We start from the raw sequence: 26,632 nt of genomic DNA, 5'->3' as shown, positions 1-26,632 counted from the left end.
AGCAATCTTGAGGGAAAAAAAGGGAGTTGGAGGAATCAGGCTCTCTGACTTCAGACTATACTACAAAGCTACAGTAATCAAGACAATATGGTACTGGCACAAAAAGAGAAATATAGATCAATGGAACAGAATAGAAAGCCCAGAGATAAACCCACGCACATATGGTCACCTTACCTTTGATAAAAGAGGAAAGAATATACAATGGAGAAAAGACAGGTTCTTCAATAAGTGGTGCAAGGAAAACTGGACATCTAAAAGAATGAAATTAGAACACTCCCTAACACCATACACAAAAATAAACTCAAAATGAATTAAAGACCTAAATCTAAGACTGGACACTCTACAACTCTTAGAGGAAAACATAGGAAGAACACTCTTTGACATAAATCACAGCAAGATCTTTTTTGATCCACCTCCTAGAGTAATGGAAATAAAAACATAATTAAACAAATGGGACCTAATGAAACTTAAAAGCTTTTGCACAGCAAAGGAAACTATAAACAAGATGAAAAGACAACCCTCAGAATGGGAGAAAATATTTGCAAATGAATCAATGGACAAAGGATTAATCTCCAAAATATACAGGCAGCTCATGCAGCTCAATATTAAAAAAACAAACAACCCAATCAAAAAATGGGCAGAAGACCTAAATAGACATTTCTCCAAAGAAGACATACAGATGGCCAAGAGGCACAGGAAAAGCTGCTCAACATCACTAATGATTAGAGAAATGCAAATCAAAACTACAATGAGGTATCACCTCACACCAGTTAGAATGGGCATCATCAGAAAATCTACAAACAACAAATGCTCGAGAGGTTGTGCAGAAAAGGGAACCCTCTTGCACTGTTGGTGGGAATGTAAATTGATACAGCCACTATGAAGAACAGTATGGAGATTCCTTAAAAAATGAAAAATAGAATTACCATATGATCCAGCAATCCTACTACTGGGCATATACCCAGAGAAAACCGTAATTCAAAAAGACACATGCACCCCAATGTTCATTGTAGCACTATTTACAATAGCCAGGTCATGGAAGCAACCTAAATGCCCATCGACAGACCCATGGATAAAGAAGATGTGGTACGTATATACAACAGAATATTACTCAGCCATAAAAAGGAACAAAATTGGGTCATTTGTAGAGACATGGATGGACCTATCGACTGTCATACAGAGTGAGGTAAGTCAGAAAGAGAAAAACAAATATTGTATATTAACGCATATATGTGGAATCTAGAAAAATGGTACAGATGAACCAGTTTGCAGGGCAGAAATAGAGACACAGATGTAGAGAACAAATGTATGGACACCAAGTGGGGAAAGCAACGGGGGGTTGGGGGGGTGTTGGGGGGATGAATTGGGAGATTGGGATTGACATATATACACTAGTATGTATAAAATAGATAATAAAAATAAATAAATAAAACTACATCAGAAAGAATAAATACGTAGGAATAAATTTAACCAAGAAGAGGAAAGAACTGTATTTTGAAAACTACAAGACATTAGTGAAAGAAATTAAAGAAGACACCAAAAAACAGAAAGATATTTCACGCTCACGGACAGGAATAACCAATAATGTTAAAATGTCCATACTATCCAAAGCAATCTACAAATTCAATGCAATCCCTATCAAAATTCCAATGGCATTTTTCACAGAAATAGAAAAAATAAGTCTAAACTTTGTATGGAACCACCCCTGAATATCCAAAGCAATCTACAGATTCAATGCAATCCCTATCAAAATTCCAATGGAATTTTTCACAGAAATAGAAAAAATAAGTCTAAACTTTGTATGGAACCACCCCTGAATATCCAAAGCAATCTTGAGAAAAAAAAACAAAGCTGGAGACATCACGCTCCTTGATTTCAAACTATATTACAAAGTTATGGTAATTAAAATTATGATATTGGTATTATAACAGACAACAGATCAGTGGAACAGAATGGAAAGCCCAGAAATAAACCCACACATATATGGTTGATTAATTTATGACACAGGGGTCAAGATTATACAACGGGGAAAGGACAGTCTCTTCAATAATGGCGTTGGGAAAACTAGACAGCCACATGCAAAAGAATGAAAATTGACCACCATCTTATACCATACACAAAAATTAACTGAAAATGGATTAAAGACTTGAAATTAACACCTGAAATTATAAAACCCCCAGGAGAAAATATAGGCAGTAAACTCCTTGACATAGGTCATGGTAATGACTTTTTAAAAAATCTGATACCAAAAGCAAAAGCAACAAAAGCAAAAATAAAGTAGGACTATATAAAACTGAAACGCATCTGCTCAGTAAAGGAAACCATCAACAAAATGAAAAGGCAACATACTGGATAGAAGAAAGTAATTGCGAATCATTTATCTGATAAGAGCCAATATCCAAAATATATAGATTCATACAACTCAAAAGCAAAAAAATAAAAACCCCCAAAACAACAACAACAACAAAACACAAATCCAAATAGAAGATCTGAATAGACATTTTTTTCAAAGACATACAGATGGCCCACAGGTTCATGAAAAGATGCTCAACATCATTAATCATTAGGGAAATGCAAATCTAAATCACCTGTCAGAATGGCTGTTATCGAAAAGACAAGAAATAGAAGTTGTTGGCAAGGATGTGGAGAAAAGGGAATCCTTGTGCACTATTGGTAGGGATGTAACTTGGTGCAGCCACTATGGAAACAGTGTGACGATTCCTCAAAAAATTAAAAACAGAACTACCATATGATCCAGGGATTCCACTTCTGGGTATTTATCCAAAGAAAATAAAAACACCAACTCAAAAAGATATATGCACCCAGGTAGGTGGATTCAGTGTCCACACTCTCAACCACTACACTTATGACCTCACAAAATAACTCTATACATCCCTCAAGGATATAAATTTACCAGGAATGTTTATGAAACGCATGGGACAAGGACTTATTAAATTTATGAGAGTAGCTGCTAATATGAGAGGGTGGGTGATGGGACAGAGTGAGCAGGGTAATTGTAGTCAAGCCCAGATATTAAAGAGAAACATAGTAACATAAGATAAAATTCTAGAGGACCAATGATGATAGTGTGTCATACACTGATTAACTCAACTCTCCACCATCACATTGAAAACAAACAAGCAAGACAAATGTAAAGATGCCTTAAAAACGAAAGAAAAAGATACAATACCAATTAACAACATCATGCATTGGAAACTGACATACAGCTCCCCAGTAAGTTCAAAGCAGCTAGTTTTTCTTTCAGTATTGGTGCAAATGATCATTTCTTTGCTTGAGCTCCACAGGAAATAGTTGCTTTCCTTGATAAAAAGAAGACAGATGTGTACAAGCTAATGGCTCACCCAGACCATCAAAAGATGAAACATGTATCTGGGAACCCTTCTTTCTCCTGTTAGACATGAGGGCTTTTAAGGAATGAACATTCTAAGGCAGGGATTGTGCTACATCATTTCAAAGGCATTTGACTTAAATTGAATCATTCCAACACTTGAGTGGCATTCTTATAGAAGGCAATGCCACACTTAATCTTTTCCTATGTCATCCACAATACTTCACATAAACAGAGAACATAGATTATGTTATTTTGAATGGCCCACTTTCCATCACTTGGGAATAGCCACCAAATAGGTTACTATTAACTATTTGCTAATTAAAGAGAAAAATTAAATATTTTGGTAAAGTCTAAAATACGCATTTCGGAACACCACCACTATTACCATCATCCTGCCACCAAATCTGAGCTTCAAAAATTATTATAAGGTTAAATGCCAAGAGGCAAAGGACACAGAATTGCAGGCACCTATCCTAGAAAATGAGGAAGCATACATAAAAAGATATGCTGGACCCCTTAGCCTCCAAATACTGTGTTCCGGAAAAAAAAGAGAGGGGATAGAAAAGTGAGCAGGACATTGTTAGCTAATCCTATTCTACTTAAAACATCAATAGCTATAACTATAATTATATACAAGTATGTATACACATACATATATTCACATATTTTTTTCACACGATGTCCATCTGTTAAGCAATGATTAAGTTGTATCTTTTAGGAAAACAGGGATTGCCTCATAGTTTATCTTGAGCAGCAAACTCCAGGATTCTTTCCAATATATAATCCTATTTGTTTCGATGTTAATCATAAGGTATCATATTTAAGAAACCTACTGTAGTTCTGAATTTCTACTTTTGAATTAAAAATAACATTTTTATCTATTGTCTGTCCCTTCTATCAATACTTTCCAGAATTCCTGGCACAGCAACTTGAAAGTCCATGGCTTAACGGGCCTCAGGGCACTTGGAGCCACGTAAGCAGAAGAGAAACACTTGGCTTGATTTCACCATTCTTCCATTTACCTTAAAATGGCAACTGTAAAATTCTTGTTGAATGGATTGAGCAGCTGTCTGGTTTGAATGTAGCTTCAGTGAATTTGTGCCTTTGACCTCCACTGCATTGCTTTTTGTTGCTATTTGTAGCAATGCTCCCTGGTAAATCACAACTTCTGTCCCTATGGCAACCACATATACCTGAGATGTTACTGCTTCTTTTTTCTTTTTTCCAGCAGAAAAACACGGTTAGAAAGGAAAACAATAGTGGCTCTTTCCACATTATCATGACGACATCTTAGTCTTTGTTGTGTGTTTTCAATTAGGAATCGCTGAGCTGAACTCAGTAGTTGCATGCACAAGCATGCCGTTCCTTCTGCAGGTGTAAATGAAAGGCAAATGTGTAAATTATATACGTGGTTACCCACTTCTGGATATGAACTCGAGACCATATGTCACATATGCATGGGACAGATAAAGGACATTCTCTGACTAGATGTAATCGCTGGCAATTCTGAGATAAAACATTTCCTTTGCTCTATTCATCATCATTTCTCCTCTTTTTTTTTTTCTTTTTTCAGATCTCTCCCATTAGATCAGTACTTCTCAGAGTGTGATTCTCGGATAAAATCATTGGGGGACATTTATTAAAAATTTGGAATCCTAAATTCTACCAGGAACTGGGGTGAAGGGCAATAATTCACATTTTAAACAACTTTCCCTTTGATTCTCATGAATGCTAAAATTTGAGAACCACTGCAGTAGATAACCTTTGAGAGAAAAGACTCCATGTTACTCATCTTTGTATTCTTGGCTTCTTTCACAATGCCCAGTTTTAAAATAGCGTATGGTCTGCTCTCATGATACTGACCAGCATCAAACCATCACTAAGATGCCTCGAGTCTGGCTGGTCTCTGGTCTCCAACAGCCTACTCACTATACTCAAGGGGGGATTCTGACACCAGGAAAATTAGGCGGAATGGAACCTCTTAGATTGATTCTACATATAGCTACAGATTCAGAAGTAACTGGTCTTTAATCCAAAAGCATGTGTTTGGGAGCTTGTAGTATATATCCTAAAACCACAGTGTTGGATCTCAAGAGGAGAGCTCTTTTTTTGTTCACTGTTACCTTTGCTGATTTTAGATGGCAACTGTAAATTCATTGGAAGGTGCCAAAATGAAGAACCTCTGCAAGGCTGTGCAGAGATGAACCCATTGGCAAAGGGTCCTGGATCTCTGACCACTCTTGCTTCTAGTTACACGGGACCACCCTCCCTTCACAGATATAGCCCCAGAACTTTGCACAAAAGACAGAGTCTGAAAGATGAGACCTGAACCCATACTTAGGTGAACAAGTTCATTCCCTCAAAGAGAGGAATTAATTGATCCCAAATATTGGATCTGGACCCTAAAAAAAGTCTCAGTATTCACTATTAAGGATGATCTTTGCTTTCTCTTTACGTGATCCTACAGGGATAAGGGATGATTCTATTTGTCCTTTATAACTTTAATATGTTTTTCCGTATGGGAACGTATAGTCCTCAGACAATAAAATAAAACTGAAGAGATTCTTGTTAGTGCACTCTTTTTAGAGTGTCCACTGATTAAAAATGGGAGAAACATTTCTTTGTGTTTGTCAATATGTGGAGGTGGGAAGGAGAGGAAGGAGAGGGAAGAGAGGGAGGTGGTGTTTTCCATACACAAAACCATCTCAAGAATTCTGGAATGCCACACCAGAAGGCACACCACCAGGACTCCTTTCTTGTATGATAGATTCCTAGAAAAAAAAAAAATGGTGAAGATCTGAGGCCTGAAGGTAGATACTTGGATGCCAAGATGAAGAGTTATGAAAAATAAATAAATCATAGATAGAAAGGCCTGCCACAATCCCTGAGAGACTGAAGGGAACGTGAGAGGATTGCGAGAAAAATGGCAGGAAACAGAGCCTATGCTGTTGGGTCTGAGGCAAGATTTCTGGAGAAAGAAACTATGTAGGCATGTAGTAGCTGCTATTTCTTGGTCTTAAAATAGCCAGTGTCATTGAAGCCATTTCCAAGGTAAAATAAAAAGGGTGGGCAGGGAATGGGAAAGCAGGCTCTAGTGCAAGAAAACAAGTGGGCCCCATATAAGGGTGCAGGTAAGGCAATGGTCTGAGGTGGCCAGGAATCAGAGCTCCAAATGCTCAGGATTGCAGGGAAGGCAGCAGGAGTCAGGCTGTTGCAGACCAAGGAACCACCTAGACACAAGTTGTACCACCAGCACCATTGGAAGGCACTTTGGACCAAGAATTTCCAGAAAGCCCCATCCGAGCTCGAAGGGTACTCCCTAATATTTAGAACCTGGAGGTTCTGCACCATCTACTTTATCTCTGACCTTCTGCTCCCCTTCCCCTCTGAACAGCCCAGCCACACAATATTCCACCGTGAAAGTCCAGTTGCTAATTTTGTCATGGTTGCTTTGCAAAGCTTTTCTGCAGCACAGTTGGCTTCAACGAAGGTGACTCCACCATCATTATGGCCAAAGCGTCGGGACACATGATTTTACCACCATCACCCTGTATGGACACATGCGGCAAAACTGGGATGTAAATGAAGTCTGTCTTCATTGCCACTCCCCTCATTACCATCAACCACTCCCTCGCAGTAAAGTTGATAAAAATAATGACTTGTCTGATACAACACCTCTAAAAATAGGAATAGACCCCATGGCATAGTAGGCAATGTTACTGCTTCATTACTTCCCCTTATATGCCAGTGTCTTTGAAATACAATGGATGAGCTATATTTGCATATTTGTTGGATTTACTTTGTCATGTAAAATTATTCTGTTTTTCTTTCATTGTTGTCTCCTGTGGCCTTCAGGAACAGATGTTTCTTTTGAACATGTGGCAGCTCCAGTCCTGAATTATCAACTTAGAGGGAAATGGTTTTGTCTAGCAGCTTAGACCGCTGCCCAGATACAGCCTGGGAGGAGTGTGCATACATGTGAGACACACACACACATTTATAAACCACAAGCATGGAGCTATAAATATGCATGAGTCACCCAGTAGAACAAGAGAAATGCAGAAGTTGTATTTCTCTGAACATTCTGATTTTCAAAACTATTTGTTTAAATAATGGCTTGAGCTTTGGGTATTATCTTCAACAAGTGCAGGAGAACTAGATGATTCAAGGTCTGTTGTCCCATGTTTGTCTAAGACTAATGTGCCAGGCTCTGTGTTCAGTGATCTTCAGTACATCATGAGCCTTTGTTGTCCTAGCTGCCTACTGGCCTGATGACTTTAGGAGAGTGTATAGTAACTCCCAGATCTTTCCTGAAGTACAGATTTTAACGGCAATCATCCTTTGAGTAGACACTGAAATATTTTCATTCAATACAGCATTTCATACATTCCTATCCTTAAACATTAGCTACTATGATCTGGCCGACTCCAAGACTCATGCTCTTTTTTCATCCACAGTACTGCTTTTAATGGAGTTATTTTAAAACATTACTCAAAGATAAGAGACCATTTTTCCTGTAATAGTTAACATTTTACAACATTCTAGGTGCAACTATAAGCAAATAGGTCTTCCTGCATTTTAATTCCAGAAAAGATCTTCCTGCATATTAATTCCACAAGTAAGGAACTGAAACATCAGGAAGAATCTTATACCACTCACAGACGCGAAGATTTTTCTGCACATTCTTCCCCTCAGTTTATTTAACCAACACTGGGGCCAGGGTTCCTTCTTGGTAATGCCTCTGTTTACACTTAATTTAGAGATTTCACTTGGAAGCTTCTGCCCAGAAAGAGGTTACATTCCCAACCCCCACCCCACCCCCACCCCGCCTCTAAGCAAGGCCAAGCAGCTGAGTTGTATTCAGTGAAATGTGAGTGGAAAAGTTACAGCCCACTTTCAAGCCTTATCTATATAAACCCTTTTATGTGGTTCTCAGTGTTCTCTTCTCTCCCAACTTTCAGCTGGATTTTAATGACCAGAGTCACTTTGAAAGTCCCATGTTGCAGATGCAGCTCTCCATTGCCTGGGTGGAGCATGACCTCTCCCAACGACTGACTGAACTTTATGTGAGCAAGAAATAAATATCTAGTTGGTCCCTTTCTTTGTCTACAAAAGTTTAAGCCAAAGATCTGGGAACATTTCACATTTTTATATGCATTTTCATCTCAAGGAGATCATATTTGAAACAGTTTTCATGAAAAGATTTACATGCACGGTTGCAATGATATGCCCATTACATGAGAGCTATATTCAAGCTACTTGACAAATCCCTAGGGTACTTATTTCCTGTGTTGCAAGCACAGAAGGTTGTTCTCTACATCTCTAGAATCCAAAGAACTTTTTTTTAAAATAAATTTATTATTTATTTTGGCTGCGTTGGGTCTCCGTTGCTGTGTGCAGGCTGTCTCTAGTTGCAGCAAGTGAGGGCTACTCTTCATTGCGGTGTGCAGGCTTCTCATTGTGGTGGCTTGTCTTGTTGCCGAGCATGGGCTCCAGATGTGCGGGCTTTAGTAGTTGTGGCACTCGGGCTCAGCAGCTATGGCTCGCAGGCTCTAGACCTCAGGCTCAGTAGTTGTGGCGCACGGGCTTAGTTGCTCTGCGGCATGTGGAATCTTCCCAGACCAGGGCTCAAACCCGTGTCCCCTGCATCGACAGGCGGATTCCCAACCACTGCGCCACCAGGAAAGTTCTCAAAGAACTTTTAACAGAAGCATGGGGTGGGGTGAGAGGGACAGTTCTTCACTCATTTGGAAGGTTTCTGAATTGTTAAATCAAAATTACCAAGAGCTATAAGCTTAGGCCATTCTTACTCTGGATAATAAGATATATTCTAAATATGTTGTAATTGTCTTAAAAACATGTTAACACAGGGAAGCAAACACACACACATACACTCCTACCTCTTTCTCTCCGCCTTCTTGCATTTTTATTTACAGTCACCACAAAAAGATACACAATACCTCATCCTCTTAGAGTTGTTCCTGAACAATTGTTAGAATGTTAGCTATTAGGGATAAATGGTGTACTGTCTTCAAGAAACAACGTGTGCTTTAAAATTAAATTTTTAAAGTTAAAATAACCCCACTAGAGTAGTAGAGTGAATTAATTAGGAGCATGAGCCTTGGAGTTGAAGACCAGCATTTGAATAAAGTTGCTGTCACCTACTACCTGACCTTGGCAAAAATATTTAATCTCTTGGAGTCTCAAGATTTAGTTTGCTGCAATCTAAAATAACGTAATCATTGGATCACTGTGAGGTTTAAATTAAATAGTACCTTCAAAGTGCCCAGTAAAATTCCCAGTATCATAGCAAGCACTTAATAGATACAGTTATTGTTATCCAAATGGTTTGAATATTTTAACCATAGGTGTAATAATATACACATCACAAAAGAGCATCCCAGTATTTGTTTTTCATGAGCAAAACCAAAAAGCTTAAAGGGAAAAAATTACCTTTCCAAAAAAAGAAAGTAGAATCAAAAGGAAGAACAAGAAATGTGCAAACTAGAAATATGCAATCCTGTTACAAGGTCTGTGATTTACTTTGAAATATGTCGGCATAATCAGGTAACATTAAGTTTGCACCAGTTAAGTTTTAATTTTAGAGGCTGTCAGCTGGTATTCTACCTGAAGGGTCACACTTCAGGGGCAGCTCCTACAAGTCATTCAACAGTTGATATCTCAACAAACAATTGACAGTTTCCTAATTAGCATACTAGAAGACAAAATGGATTTTCATTGGTAGAACAATTGATTTATCTTTAAACATGATGAATATAGAAATGGGTTCTCATTAGAAGAAAATAAAGGTATTCTAGTTGTGCGGATATGGTAGTTGTGTGTGGATGTCATAGTTGTGTGTGGATGTGTTATTCGTGAGTGTTGGCTAAAATTATTTAGAGACACTCGGCCCCTTGTAAGAAAAAGGTGCTATAAGAACCCCCTTAAGGGGGCTTCCCTGGTGGTGCAGTGGTTAAGAATCCACCTTCCAATGCAGGGGACACAGGTTCAAGCCCTGGTCTGGAAGGATCCCACATGCCGCAGAGCAACTAAGCCCGTGCGCACAACTACTGAGCCTGCGCTCTAGAGCCTGTGAGCCACAACTACTGAGCCCACGTGCCACAACTACTGAAGCCTATGCACCTGGAACCCATGCTCCACAACAAGAGAAGCCACCGCAATGAGAAGCCCACGCACCGTAGCGAAGAGTAGCCCCACTCGCCGCAACTAGAGAAAGCCCGCGTGCAGCAACAAAGACCCAACGCAGCCAAAAATAAATAAATGAAATAAATAAAAATTTTTAAAAAGGAGTAAAAAAGGAGTATTGTGTAACTCAAATTAAAAAAAAAAAAAAAAAGAATCCCCTTAGGTGTATACCCCTCACCCTTGCGGATGGAGTCCATGGCCTGATCCCTAATCAATTCTTTATCTAGCTAGCCATTGGTTTAGGAGAATTCTAACTACAGGATGACTATCACTTGGGATGCAGAATCCTGCCTCAGAAATTTTGTTGGTCTGCCTGAGTGAAATTTTCATACAAGGGCAGAAAACTGAAATTTCATTGAGGTTGGAAAATATAATGGAGGAAAAATTGTGTATTCTTTGCTAATAAATATTTACCCAATAAATGTATCCATGTGTAGAAGAATTTGCTTTCATCATCACCTGGTAGCAAGGTGATGGGCAGTAACTAGATACCAAAAAGAACCTCACAGCTATGTATGACAAACTGGCTAAGGTCAGTTCACAATAAGACTTCTACCACCTCCCTCATCCTTTTAAGTCCTCTGGTCAATAGCCAAGTAGTGTCATAATAATTATCTAAACCCCTATATGGCTGTCCATTTACTAGATTGAAATATATCAAGCAACACAGCACAGTGGTTCAGAGTTCAAGCCCTGCCACTTACTAGCCACATGATAATCAGCAAATTGTTCATCTTCCTGTGCCTGAGTTCCTTTCAGACAAATAGCCTAGTAAAAGTACTTACTTTGTACACGATAATGATGATTAAATAAGATGATACTTATGAAGCACTTATGTGTCTGCCACATCTTAATAAGCTCTAGCTGTTATTATTTTCCAAATCCCCTTCCAGAGACTTAGTTTGGTATAGTAACGATGTTGGCTGACACTGCTTCTCAGTTAAGGCTACTTTTAATTGCATCATGTCACAAATTTTACTTGTGTCTTGAAAAGCTTCCAAGCGGTTCTATTTGAACTCAGTCATGTGCCTTCATTAAGTTCATCATTTAGATGCATCTATCATTGTTTAGTGTATATGATCTTCAACTTGGAATCTCGAGATGTTAGAATTTCCCTGGTTTCCTTCTTGGTACAGACTCATCCAACTCACTCGCATTTTCTAAAACTGCCTTTTTATTTTGAAGTGCCCTTCTTGCACTATAATCATGGGATGGTCCCACTTCTATGGTCTAGCAGACTACCTGCTCTTGATGAAAGCAGGAAAAAAAAGTCTCCCTGGAGTACCCCCTTTTCCTCCCCACCCCCACCTTGAACTTGCACTTGAGAGGCGGTAGGTTTCAGGGGAAGAGTCAGGGGAGGAGGGGAGAGAATGTGGAGTGAGAGGGCACACTGAAGAGGGCATCCCTCTCCTCCTCTGGAATGTATTTCCATGAATCAGCGAGTTCTCTCTCCTTTTGAGTAGCCTCTTTGATTTTGTGTCCTTGTTATAATCTCAAAGTTTGGGATTGCTGGGGTTTATTTGTGTAGCTTTAATAGGTGATCTTTTTGAACCTAGTATTTATTCCAGACTTCCAATAAAGTGTTCCCTGTTTCACTGAAACTTAAATGATTTATAAAAGTCATCTGTACTCCTAGAAAAAAATTCGAAAAATACAGGAGGTCAAGAGTGAATCTAAGCAATCACCAAGTTATGGACTGACTTTTTGTTTTTTTACCTCTTTATTGGAGTATAATTGCTTTACAATGGTGTGTTAGTTTCTGTTTTGTAACAAAGTGAATCAGCTATATATATATACATATATCCCCATATCTCCTCCCTCTTGCGTCTCACTCCCACCCTCCCTATCCCAACCCTTTAGGTGGTCACAAAGCACAGAGCTGATCTCCCTGTGCTATGCGGCTGCTTCCCACTAGCTATCTATTTTACATTTGGTAGTGTATATATGTCCATGCCACTCTCTCACTTCGTCCCAGCTTACCCTTGCCCCCGTCACGTGTCCTCAAGTCCATTCTCTACATCTGCATCTTTATTCCTGTCCTGCCCCTGGGTTCTTCAAGTCCATTCTCTACATCTGCATCTTTATTCCTGTCCTGCCCCTGGGTTCTTCAGAAGTTTTTTTTTTTTTTTTTTTAGATTCCATATATATGTGTTAGCATATGGTATTTGTTTTTCTCTTTCTGACTTACTTCACTCTGTATGACAGACTCTAGGTCCATTCACCTCACTACAAATAACTCAATTTCATTTCTTTTTATGGTTGAGTAATATTCCATTGTATATATGTGACACATTTTCTTTATCCATTCATCTATCGATGGACACCTAGGTTGCTTCCATGTCCTGCTATTGTAAATAGTGCTGCAATGAACACTGTAGTACATGACTCTTTTTGAACTATGGTTTTCTCAGGGTATATGCCCAGTAGTGGGATTGCTGGGTCATATGGTAGTTCTATTTTTAGTTTTTTAAGGAACCTCGATATTGTTCTCCATAGTGGCTATATCAATTTACATTCCCACCAACAGCGCAAGAGGGTTCCCTTTTCTCCACACCCTCTCCAGCATTTATTGTTTGTAGATTTTTTGATGATGGCCATTCTAAGTGGTGTGAGGTGACATCTCATTGTAGTTTTGATTTGCATTTCTCTAATGATTAGTGATGTTGAGCATCCTTTCATGTGTTTCTGGCAATCTGTATATCTTCTTTGGAGAAATGTCTATTTAGGTCTTCTGCCCATTTTTGGATTAGCTTCTTTGTTTTTTTGGTATTGAGCTGCATGAGCTGCTTGTAAATTTTGGAGATTAATCCTTTGTCAGTTGCTTCATTTGCAAATATTTTCTCCCATTCTGAGGATCGTCTTTCTGTCTTGTTTATGGTTTCCTTTGCTGTGCAAAAGCTTTTAAGTTTCATTAGGTCCCATTTGTTTATTTTTGTTTTTATTTCCATTTCTCCAGGAGGTGGGTCAAAAAGGATCTTGCTGTGATTTATGCCAGAGTGTTCTGCCTATGTTTTCCTCTAAGAGTTTGATAGTGTCTGGCCTCACATGTAGGTCTTTAATCCATCTTGAGTTTATTTTTGTGTATGGTGTGAGGGAGTGTTCTAATTTCATTCTTTTACATGTAGATGTCCAGTTCTCCCAGCACCATTTATTGAAGAGGCTGTCTTTTCTCCACTGTATATTCTTGCCTCCTTTATCTAAGATAAGGTGACCATATGTGCATGGGTTTATCTCTGGGCTTTCTATCCTGTTCCATTGATCTATATTTCTGTTTTTGTGCCAGTACCATACTGTCTTGATTACTGAAGCTTTGTAGTATAGTCTGAAGTCCAGGAGCCTGATTCTTCCAGCTCCGTCTTTCTCTCTCAAGATTGCTTTGGCTATTCGGGGTCTTTTGTGTTTCCATACAAATTGTGAAATTTTTTGTTCTAGTTCTGTGAAAAATGCCATTGGTAGTTTGATAAGGATTGCATTGAATCTGTAGATTGCTTTGGGTAGTATAGTCATTTTCACAATGCTGATTCTTCCAATCCAAGAACATGGTATATCTCTCCATCTGTTTGGATCATCTTTAACTTCTTTCATCAGTGTCTTATAGTTTTCTGCATACAGGTCTTTTGTCTCCTTAGGTAGGTTTATTCCTAGGTATATTATTCTTTTTGTTGCATTGGTAACTGGGAGTGTTTCCTTAATTTCTCTTTCAGATGTTTCATCATTAGTATATAGGAATGCAAGATTTCTGTGTATTAATTTTGTATCCTGCTACTTTACCAAATTCACTGATTAGCTCTAGTAGTTTTCTGGTGGCATCTTTAGGATTCTCTATGTATAGTATCATGTCATCTGCAAACAGTGACAGCTTTACATCTTCTTTTCTGATTTGGATTCCTTTTTTTTTCTTTTTCTTCTCTGATTGCTGTAGCTAAAACTTCCAAAACTATGTTGAATAACAGTAGTGAGAGTGGACATCATTGTCTTGTTCCTGATCTTAGAGGAAATGGTTTCAGTTTTTCACCATTGAGAACGATGTTGGCTGTGTGTTTGTCTTATACGGCCTTTATTATGTTGAGGTAGATTCCCTCTATGCCTACTTTCTGGAGCGTTTTTATCATAAATGGGTGTTGAATTTTGTCAAAAGCTTTTTCTGCATCTATTGAGATGATCATATGGTTTTTCTCCTTCAACTTGTTAATATGGTTTATCACATTGATTTGTGTATACTGAAGAATTCTTGCATTCCCGGGATAAACCCCACTTGATCATGGTGTATGATCCTTTTAATGTGCTGTTGGATTCTGTTTGCTAGTATTTTGTTGAGGATTTTTGCATCTATGTTCATCAACGATATTGGCCTGTAGTTTTCTTTCTTTGTGACATCTTTGTCTGGTTTTGGTATCAGGGTGATGGTGGCCTTGTAGAATGAGTTTGGGAGTGTTCCTCCCTCTGCTATATTTTGGAAGAGTTTGAGAAAGGTAAGTGTTAGCTCTTCTGTAAATGTTTGATAGAGTTCGCCTGTGAAGCCATCTGGTCCTGGGCTTTTGTTTGTTGGAAGGTTTTTAATCACAGTCTCAATTTCAGCACTTGTGATTGGTCTGTTTATATTTTCTATTTCTTCCTGATTCAGTCTCGGAAGTTTGTGCTTTTCTAAGAATTTGTCCATTTCTTCGTGGTTTATTAGCGTATAGTTGCTTGTAATAATCTCTCATGATCCTTTGTATTTCTGCAGTGTCAGTTGTTACTTCTCCTTTTTCATTTCTAATTCTATTAATTTTTGGACTTATTTTTTAAGGGTTTTTTTTTTCCATTCATTTACTTGACAGGGAAAGGGAAACTAACATTTATTGTACTTCATGAATACGGTGGACACAGACAAGCCTCACAACGTTTTTTTGAGACAGGTATTAATATTATCCCCTTTATAGATGTGAATATTGAATTCTGAGGGGTCAACTTGCACAGACACAAGCCTTCATGACAGAGGTTTGATTTGCACTTACAGCCCATAGCCCTACCAGCATGCCACCCTGCTTCCACGATGTCGTTCACTAACCTGCATTCACTAGCATTCCTCTCCCCGATGTTGATTAACCCTGCGATGCGTTTTCAAATTTCTCCTCTCCCATCAGAACTGGTGAAGAGTCTGACCAAGTGAATCTCACTGCAGCTTCTGCCTCGGGTGTTCTTTACTTCTGAATAACAGTCCAGGACATTTTCAAAAACTGGTTGCTCAACGTAGCACCAATATGTCCTAACCACAGGTTTTTCTGCCACATCCCATCCCAAGAGGCACAAAAGCAAAGCCTGGAAACCCATGGAAAAACACAGGTGTTCTAAAAATACAGTCATCAGCTGAAAGAGCGTGAGCTGCATTTCAGGTGGTGCCCCGAAACGGGCTATTGAAAGGATTTGTTAGGAATGTCAGACTTCTTAAAGTGATAAAAATGCAGATTTGAAGTTTGTTAGGGAGAATTGGATTTAAAAAGTTATGGGGGGCTTCCCTGGTGGTGCAGTGGTTAAGAATCCACCTGCCAATGCAGGGGACACGGGTTCGAGCCCTGGTCTGGGAAGATCCCACATGCCACGGAGCAACTAGGCCCGTGAGCCACAACTACTGAGCCTGCGCGTCTGGAGCCTGTGCTCCGCAACAAGAGAGGCTGCGATAGTGAGAGGCCCGCACACCGCGATGAAGAGTGGCCCCTGCTCGCCGCAACTAGAGAAAGCCCTCGCACAGAAACGAAGACCCAACACAGCCATAAATAAATAAATGAATAAATGAATGAATGTATGTATGTATGTATGTTATGGGAATTGTTAGGAAGAAAGATGTTTTTAAGTGACCAGCTTTCTACACATCCTCTTTGACAGTAATTGGTACTTCAGCTTCTGAAGTAGCTAACCAAGGTCCTCACAGATATTTTTCACACAATGAACCCTCCAAGCTCTGATTTGCCAGAACCGAGGGAAACAGCAGGCTGTCTTAATTTTTTTTTTTTTTTTTTTTTAGGCCGTCTTAATTTGAGGCAGTTCCAGAACAATACAAAAACATATGAGCTTGCAGCGAATAGCTGCCAAGTTGCTTTAAGTCTTTTGATACCTTTTGTTTTATTCTTCTATAGATAAATATGTTCATCACAGAAACATCAAATAATACATAAAATAAAAAGAAGAGTTGGCTAAACCACTGTTGACACGGACATATCTCAACACAAGTTTTATCTTTTGGGACTTCCTACTTTAGCCTTTGTCTGCTGGAATACTCATTCATTAAGTCATTCAAGAAACATTTATTTTGTAGTTATAATGTACATATACTGTATCAGGTCCTGAAAAGATATAACAGACTAAGGAAGACAGACCATTAAATAGACAGGTACAAGTGAGAACACAAAGCTGGGGTAAGTTGTCCTGTTTATCTTTGTATCTTCATTTTCCCACAGTGGTGGGGACAGGGGAAGATGATAAACAGATATTTGCTCAATGAATACATGACCTTTTGAATCAATGAACAGATGTAATGTGTTAAGTACAAATAGAAGTAGCTCACGGAAGAACTAGGAGAAGCACAGAAATGTGGACAGCAGACGTTTTCAGGGTCTGGACATACAGATTGAGGTGTGAGAATTAATCTGGCAGCTGGAGTAGCATGTGAAGAAGCCAGATAGAAAACAGCATGATATAGAGAGGAAAAGACAAGTGAATGAAATTTAGAGTTAGTGTATAAATGTGGCAAGAGATGAGTTTGAACAATAATTGCGGCAAAGTAAGGACGGGCCATCTATGTGCATCAGCTAATGAAGCTGGAGTTCATCTTGGGGCAAATGGGAAGCCAACAAGGCTTTAGCTGATTTATTTTAGCTTATTTATTAGAAGAATGATATGATTTCCATCTCAAGAGTCTAAACTGTGTCCTATCCTCCTGTACCTTAGTCTTCCAAAGTTTAGTAAATTGCCTTTTTGAAAAAAATTAAGTTGTGTCTGAAGTGTCCAGTAACCATAGGCTAAGTTATTTGGATCAACATCTCTGTTGACAATAAATCAGACTGGATATAATCACATATTCTTAAACACATCCAAGATTAGATAAGACAGGGAAAAGAAGGGAAAAGCAACAAATAACATACAAGGGAACTCCCATAACGCTATCAGAGAATTTTTCAGCAGAAGCTCTGCAGGGCAGAAGGGAGTGGCGTGATATATTTAAAGTGATATAAGGGAAAAACCTACAACCAAGATTTACTCTACCCAGCAAGGCTCTTGTTGAGATTTGATGGAGAAATCAAAAGCTTTACAGACAAGCAAAAGCTAAAAGAATTCAGCACCACTAAACCAGCTTTATAACAAATGCGAAAGGAACTTCTTTAGGTGGAAAAGAAAAGGTCACAACTAGAAACAAGAAAATTATGAAATGGGAACGAAAGCTCACCAGTAAAGGCAAACATACAGAAAAGGTAGGAAATCATCCACACAAAAATATAATATCAAAACCAGTCATCGTGAGAGGAGGAGAGTACAAAGGCAGGATATTTAAAATGCATTTGAAATTAAGAGATCAGCAACCTAAGTCAAGCACATATATATATAGACGCCTATTCCAAAACCTCATGGTAACCACAAACCAAAAATCTCTAATAGATATACACACAAAAAGGAAAAAGGAAACTAAACACAATACTAAAGATAATCATCAAATCACAAGGGAAGAGAACAAAAGGTGGGGGGGTGTGGGAAGTCCTCCAATATACCTAGCTAAGCACCTGTGCTTTGACCATGAATGCTTTCTTCTGTTCAGATCCTGAACAAGGTACCACACTAGCTACCCAACCCTCTAACCAATCAGGTCAGAATTCAAAGAACCTGGAGCAGCCCTGAGGTCCATAAACTCACATAAGAATAGGAATCCCTTTATAATAAACATAGTAGTAACTACCATTTAATTAAGTATCTACTATTTGAGTCCTCTATTAGACCCTGGACATGCATTTTCATTTGTCTAGGAAGACCATCTGAGGATAAGTTACTCAAGGTCACACAAACCCAGCTTGGATCCTAGAACCCATGTTCTTTCTGGGCCTGTCCACCTGGGTCTCTAGGTTAATGTGGTGGTTTCCTCCTTTGGGGGCTGCAGCCTTATCCTAATGTAGGCAGTCTTGACTGAGGCTCTCATACTCTGTATATGTCTTATTAGCCCCTCCCTGCAATGGTTGAACCTGACTTGCGGACTCAGTCACTGGCTGGAGTCCTGACCCTTCACTGATGAGTTTCTGGCAACAAGGCCTTTCACTGGCCACTGGCCAGACCAGTATTGCTGGCCCCAGTCACCACAGAAGCTCGGGGCGGGGTTAGTTCATCCAGCCTGATCTACTTTCAACACCTTCTCCACAATAAATGCTGATAAGTTGGGATGGTCACCTACTGCGGGCCAGCATTACATTAAGCACCTAAAATTCATTGTTGAACTTGAGTGGTACTCATCTACCCTGGACCCTCAGGCTTCCTGCTTGTCATCCAAGTCCACACCAGATCATGGCCAAAAGCATGAAGAAATCTTCCGTTGGTATGGTGACGCTGTTGAAAAGGCTTTGTGCAAAAGATATACCAAGAAACAACAAATGTGAGATGTACACAGAGAGAACTTCGGGTTCCTGCAGAGTCATGGGTTGTTGGTCATGGTTCACATTGTCAGCGGGAAACTCACCCAACACAGGTTTGTAAAATCACATCAGTGGCGATAAGGAAGTTGGAAAAAGTAGTGATTGGTAAGGTTGAGAGTCACAATTAGTCTCAGATGGGAGCAATTCATCCTATAGGCGCCATACCATACATCAGTTCTTTACAATATGCATGAAAATCACCTGGGGCTCTTGTTACACTGTGGATTCTAACTCAGTACATCTGAGACGGGGCCTGAGGTGCTGCATTCTAACACATCCCTAAATTGATGAAAGCCACCGATTCTCAGACTACACTTTGCATAGGAAGCCCACAGACCTCCTTGACACATGTTTTAAAAGGAAAAAATAGGTTGATTACTTGGATCTAAGTCATGCATGTAGGTGGCATTAGAACCTTCCAGCCAAAGTGCATGATCTTACCAGAAAAGCAATCATTCTTAGAGGAAAAAGACCAAGCCAGCACTGAGTCTCAGAGCGTGAGGGAGATGGAGCCCGGGGTTGAGGGGTCTGGAAACACATATAGAAATCAAGAGAGGGAAAGAAAGGGCAGCAGTCATAGAAATAGCAACAATGTTGTTCAACTGAATAAATAATCCATGTTTGAAAAGCAGAGAAGGTAGCCTGGGGTATTTGAAGTCAGGCCTGGGAATGCCAGACCCAGGACACTAGGCTCACTGTCACAGAAAAGGCAAACTTCAAAGTCTTAACAACAAGAAATAGAAAGAAATCCGCGCAGGCAAACCAACACTGCCGAGGTGAGCAGAGGTTTACAAATGTCCAGAAGGCAACCACGTAGATTCCCAGATGTGGGAAGTGAACTTACCTGCTCATCTTCAGCTTCCGGAAGGAACTGAGCAAGGGAAATCAAAGTGTCCTAGTCCCAGAGGAAACAGCGTGTCCAGCAAGGTATCCAGGAAGGGATGAAGTGCGGGAGCTGGAAAACTCAGCGGAGGCTCAGCTCTGCTACTCACGTCAAATCCGCCGTAAAGTTACGTCGTAGGGAACCAATGAAAGGCCTGTATTCCTTGTTACCTGCGTGGGGCAGAATCACGTGTGAGTTAAGTGGCTCTAGCTGTGAAAACTGGCAAGCAGTATGAGGCGCAAGGCACACTGGTAGAGCCCTGAGTCTCAGTGAGGTCCCAGATCAGCGGAATCAGCATCACCCGGGAACCTGTTAGGATATGTAAATTCTCAGCCCCCGCCCCAAACCTACCAATCAGAAACTGTGGGGCTAGCGCCCTGCAGCCTGTGTTCCTACAAGCCCTCCGGGTGATTCTGATGCACGCTCACTGCAGTGGAGTCTATTGAAAGCACGGTGGAGAATCAAGGCCAGGTGTGGCAAAGGACCATCATTGTAAGTGGGCTTGATAACGGCGCTTTTAAAGAGCTAGTGAAGACTAAAGCCTGTTGACAGGGAGAAGAAAACCCAGGAGAGATGATGTAAAATAATAATTAATAAAACATGCTCAGTGAGCAACAAAGTTGGGCAAGCACATTCCGTGGTAGAGTTTGATCAATGTCGAGGCCTCAACCAGCCAAACACAGGACAATAATGTTTTGATGCTGATGAGGGACATCATGCATGCCAAGAGGGGTCAACTCACAATATGCGTTTGAAAATTCTTCATGATGTACTTTTAAGAGACTCACCAAAAAGAAGTGCTATTTGGTGCCCATGCTTGTGAAGAGATCTTCTCAGAGGGGGAAAACAAACTTGAGAAAAACAAACATGGTGGTCTAATGGGATCTGTTTGACAAAAACGTTGAGAAAGAATTTTGTTTTAAATATGAACACAAGTGTAAGACACAAACCCCCCAAAAAACATGTAGGGGCTTTAATTACAGGCATACTTGTGTGTGTGTGTGTGTGCTTTGCTCTATGGTGCTTCACAGACACTGTGTTTTTTACATTGAATATTTGTGGCAACCCTGCATCAAGCAAGTCTATTGGCACCATTTTCCAACAGTATTTGCTAACTTCATGTCTCTGTGTCACATTTTCGTAATTCTCACAATATTTCAAGTTATGATGATATTTGTTGTGGTGATCAGTGGTCTTTGATGTTACTACGGCAAAAAGCTTGCAATTTGCTGAAGGCTCAGATGTTGGTGAGCATTTTTCAGTATTAATTTTTAATTAAAAAAATTACAGAAGGAAGCAATCTGAAAAGGCTACATAGTGTATGATTCCAACTATGACATTCTAAAAAAAGTAAAATTATGAAGACAGGGAAAAGATCAGTGGTTGTCAAAGGTTATGGGGAAGGAAGGGATAAGTAAGCAGAGCACATAGGATTTTTAAGGCAGTAAAAATACTCTGTATGATACTTTAATGAAGGATATGTGTCATTATACATTTGTCCAAACCCACAGAATGCACAACACCAAGAGTGAACCCTAATGCAAACTGTGGACTTTGGATGATTGTGATGTGTCTGTGTAGGTTCATCGATTGTAACAAATGTACCACTCCAGGGGGATGCTGATAATGAGAAAAGGTATGCACGTGTGGAAGCAGGGGGGATATGGAAAATCTTCATATCTTCCTCTCAACTTAATATAAAACTACTCTAAAAAAGTCTTTAAAAAAATGAATGTAATGCCACCCTAGAAAAGGCTGTGTTCCAGCCCATAGAAGCAATACGTCCCTTGGTCTATATTAAATTTTAATCTTGTAAATTTATATAATACTCATAACACAAGTTTGAAAATCATCATAATTAACTTGGATTTAAAACTATCAGTTCCAAATGGTGGGATCCACCAGACTGCTAAGAGGAGAAAGAAGTACATATTTGAACTACGTTTTTACCTGACAAGGGATAGGAGAGTCTCTCAAAGAGACAAACGAACAACAACAACAAAAGTACACGCTGATGGTAGATGAATTCCAGAAAAAGGCTGTGTTAACCAAGAGCTATAGCACTTTCAAAGGCATTGCCCGTTAGAGATAAATCCAGAGCGTGTCAGGTTATATTTTCCTATCAATGATTGACAGTGCAGAGCTATTAAAATGACTGTATATCTTTATTAGATGTGTAAATGTAATTTAAATATTATTCTAGGTGCATTTTTTTAAGTGAGAAGAAAATGAAGTCTGTAGATTCATCTGAAACAATCTGTAATACGTGGAATTATGAGACACATAAACTCAATATGAATATTTATTTCATAAACATCTGCTTGAATACAAAATATGTGGCTTAAGCAAATTCAACAGGAAAAATAGTTCAATTAAAACTAAAAGCATTTAAGAAGAACATTGTATTGAAAGCAATAGATTTTACTTGCAGGCAGTTGATAAGGTTATAAAACAGCAAATGGTAAGTGGCGAAGAACAACAAAAGAAACAGTTTGCTGAAATTAGAAAATACTAATGAGAACTGTATAAAGAATCATACATTCTTGGCTTCACAGTACTTCAACCAACATTGAGAGCAAAAGATATTTAATTGACTAAAAAATTTAATGAAACAGACTGTTGGGGAGTTATTCAAAGAGCAAATTCTCAGAGCAATTTTGACTTTTACCTCCATTCCAAAATTGTCTTTTAATTTATAAAACTTAAATTTTTCCATTCAGGAATTTATATTTCTCCAGACCTTTATAAATCTAAAAATTTTAATCTTATGCCTTCTTTCTAAAATAATACATATGTTCTTAGGAAAATTTAAAAATAAAAAAGTGTAAAAAAGAAAACATCATCTATAACATTCTCATATCATGATATTATATGTTACATCATGGCAGTTTTCTTTTACAGCCATGGAAAATATTATTTTAATAGCCTTCTAATGATTTTAATGTCCTTATTTTATCATCCACCAGGAGACATCAGTTGAATGAAAATGAGTCTAATTGGTTTACCTGCAAGAAAATTCTGGGTAAGACTTCAGAGTTTAGTTTTCTTTTTCTGGGAATCCACAGAATGTCAGTTTGTTGGAGCAGGAAGTTGCTTTGTCTAATCTATTGTCCAAACATTCCATTAGCAAGATAAAATTGGAGCATCAAGGCAGAAATGTTTAAAAGCCTAGAAAGGCATTACTGAAGTTTAGGGTACACTTTAAAAGTGTCAGTAGACATTTTAACCAAAACTGAGCTCTTTACCCAAAGAAGCAACTGTATATTGATATATGTCTTGCAGTAGCTTAAAGAGGTAACTGAAGTGAACCCACCAATACCAACCATGTTGCGTATCACTGGGAGGCAGGAAATGGTTACTGGTTGGTCTTGCCCTCTTGGAACTATAGCAACATACTGGTTGATCAAGCTCTTATTCAGATAAAGTTGAATCCTCCCATTTCATTCTTCCTTTCACTCTACCTCACCTTTCACATTATACATGACATTTAAACCTTGCATTTCACCTGTGCGGCAAAACAGCCTTCAGGATGTTTTCTGTCACACTCGCACCAAACCAGTATTTCTCTGTTTTTACTTTCACATATAAACCAGGTGTTTTTTTTTGAATGGGCTTCATTTCTACCATAGTGGTACAGAGTGCCTTGTGTGTGTGTGTGTGTGTGTGAATCCAGAGTGCTCATGGACAAATTTAGCAAATATTCCACCTACTCTGTTCTACTCATAGTTCTGGGTGTTGAAAACCCAGCGGTGAACCAGAGAAATGAGGTCCTTGGAGTCTGCCTTCTAGTTGCAGGAGACAGAAACATATAAATAGATGATAGATAGATGGGTAGATAGATAGATAGATGAATGATAGATAAAGACAATTTCCATTAGCAATAGGTACGGAAACAATGAGCAGTGATATGATGGAGTGGAGAGCGGGGGAATGCATGCTACTTTTGTTAAGATGGTTTCCTTACACAGTGAAGTGAGTTTTATTGTCACTCTCAGGTGAGGGGCACTCAGCTCTGTGGGTCCCTGAGCAGATGTCCAACCTGTCTGAGTCTGGAGACAAGGGCTGCCCAGTCTTCAGGTCCAGGTCAACTCACTCGAGCCTTGGTTTGTTTTGCTTTTAATTATTTTTCAGTATGTTTCCAAACTCATTTACATACAAATGTATCTCCACCTACTATCTTTGATATTTTTGCTATTTAGTGTCATCACTAAACATATGCTTTAGTGTTTTTACTATGAGCCAAACATACTCTAATGAAGCAGTTAGGTTGTGTTATTTATCAATTCTGGGCTGTGGGACTGATGTGATTTAAGGCGGATCTGCAGATGAAGCGTCCATAGGAACACAGTGGGGGATGTGATTTCTATTTTCCTTCTGGTAACATCTTTCTTTCCTCTTGACTTTTCTCTATACATCTGGAATTAGCTCCAAGATGTGAGAAGTTCAAATGATCTTCCATGTTGGTACCCTCAGAGCAAATGCCTGCTGCTGCTGGAAAAGAAAGAAATCCTGACTTTTCCCCCAGGGTACCGTAGGGAATTTGGCCCTCAGCCTATCAAACAGAATTCCTTACATAGAATCTACTTTTATATCCCATTCATGATGTCCGTGAGCTTTTTGATGTTGCTTTTACTCCAGAAGATTCAGTGTTGATACCTTCCCTCCTTTGCTTTCAAAATAATACAGTATTTAAAAACCCATCTCTATGTAAAGCCTTCCTTTACTTCATCCCTGCTTTAAACCTTTCAGGTAATACAAGTTTTCCACTTGCCTGATTCACCCTTAGTGAACATTAGCTTACTAATCTGCTATTGAGGAACAGAATCATGAATTAAGGAATGTATTTTTTTCAGAAACTGGATGCAAAAGTAAGGTGAGAAACAATGACACTTAGTAGACAAAGCAGATCTAGCTTAAACAGTAATTTTTGGATATTTTAAAAGCTTCAGTTAAACTAGTGGAAAAGGTTTCTGGAATACTGAGGGTTTTCAGATCATATTTTAATCTGATGTCAATATTTATATTCTCTTAGAAGGTACAACTGAATCAATAGGGAAAAAAAATTACTAAAAATGTGTACAAGATTATAGTACTGTGAAAAATCTCACCCAGAAGGTTTATATCTGATAGTTTCTTTGTGAGCTTTTACAATGTGGTCTGGGCTCACAAAAATCAAATCATAAATGAAATATACAGATAGTACATTTCAGTTACACATCTGCATCCACATTATATATATATTAAAATATTCATACCATTTTCAGACATTTTGAAGGCTGGCCCAGAGTGTTTTGCACAAAGAGAAATGTGGAAACAGGAGGTTACATTTGCTGGAATACAAGTATCCATATTTTGGTGTATGAATTATAATATACCCTGCCCACACCCACAATTTTACATTTTAAGATAGCTTCCATTGTAAGAAGGAGATAAAACATACCTTTACCTCAAAAGATTAAAGGCCAAACTTACTGACAAATTTCTTCCTGATTCAACTGCAAACATCACGTAAGATCCCCCAGATATTGTACCATACGCTTCATCACCTTTTACTTTTTATTTAAAAATAAAAGCATGCCATAAACCTTTCAAAATCACTTCATACTGTGCTTTCACTAGAAAATGGCTGTGGAGTTATTACCTGCAACCTGGGAGGTAGTGGCTTTAGGCCAAAATTATTAAAAAGCTTAAAAAGTTTCTTCCAACTCCAAACTGCTGGCATGTTGCCATTACCATGTTTTTTTCTCTTTATCTGTGTCTAATTTCCAACCAACACTTCGAGACACTAAAGGCTGCTTTTGACAGGAAAAAAAGTGGTCTTTCTTTAAAAAGCAGGGAAGAATTTTGCTTGCAATCCAAGGAATTTAAGAAGGAATCTCACCTCAAATCAAGGAAATTATAGCTAACATGTTAAAAAATAAAAATAAAACCCACATTACCACCTTCCCTCAAATTTTAGAAGACATTGAATCTGAAATACTTAGTGATTAAGTATATGAGTTAATTTATACTAATAGTTTTAATTTTCCAAAATCCACTTATTTCTCTGGTAAATCCCAAACCAAAGGATATATTCATTATATCTATTGTGCTGATGCTATACATTTTTACTGATGAATTTTTATCTCTAGCATGACCCAAGAGGGGAGACAGAATACACATGTCCACAAAGAAATTGTCACAAGGGACTCAGCCATGCTGCAATCAGCCAACATATAAGCAGACACGTGCACACATGCTAACCGTGAAATTTTCTGTTTCCAGTTTCGTAGATTTAATTACTGACTTTTTGACGCAATGCAGTCACACACCTCATTACAGAATATTAACTTCATCCTCACGTATAAACCAAGGAGTTAATTTTATTCTGGAAAAGGCATGTCTTTTGCATAATATGAAAGTGAAATGCTTCATTAGAGTATGTTTGTAGTTTTAAGGTATTCAGAATTAGAACTTTAACTTGCAAAGAGCATAGATGTTGAGACACAGAGAACCAAGTTGCTTCATTCATGTGTGGCGTTTTTAGTTAACCCTTAGGGA

At 38.8% G+C, this 26,632-nt stretch overlaps 1 protein-coding gene and 1 long non-coding RNA gene across 3 annotated transcripts in view; one reads left to right on the top strand and one right to left on the bottom strand.

Annotated features, from left to right (window-relative positions):
* LOC309615683 (uncharacterized protein) overlaps positions 1-26,632 on the bottom strand; it is a 342,582-nt gene that overhangs the window by 171,615 nt on the left and 144,335 nt on the right. Inside the window, exon 2 of one of the 2 annotated variants that reach the window (XM_082365745.1) lies at positions 20,054-20,262. In XM_082365745.1, the coding sequence (XP_082221871.1) occupies positions 20,054-20,061 (8 nt within the window). In that variant the 5' untranslated portion in view covers positions 20,062-20,262. Of the gene's footprint in view, positions 1-16,732; positions 20,263-26,632 lie in introns of those variants that run through there. The other variant, XR_014236961.1, reaches the window with a different exon arrangement.
* LOC309615770 lies at positions 8,379-16,335 on the top strand. The gene is made up of 2 exons (XR_014237066.1): positions 8,379-12,616; positions 12,670-16,335. It is a non-coding gene; the product is annotated as an uncharacterized lncRNA (long non-coding RNA).

This window comes from Balaenoptera borealis (assembly GCF_965194805.1).
Source record: "Balaenoptera borealis genome assembly, chromosome: 18".
Classification (NCBI taxonomy): Eukaryota; Metazoa; Chordata; class Mammalia; order Artiodactyla; family Balaenopteridae; genus Balaenoptera; species Balaenoptera borealis.
This window is presented reverse-complemented; position numbering and strand designations above follow the sequence as displayed.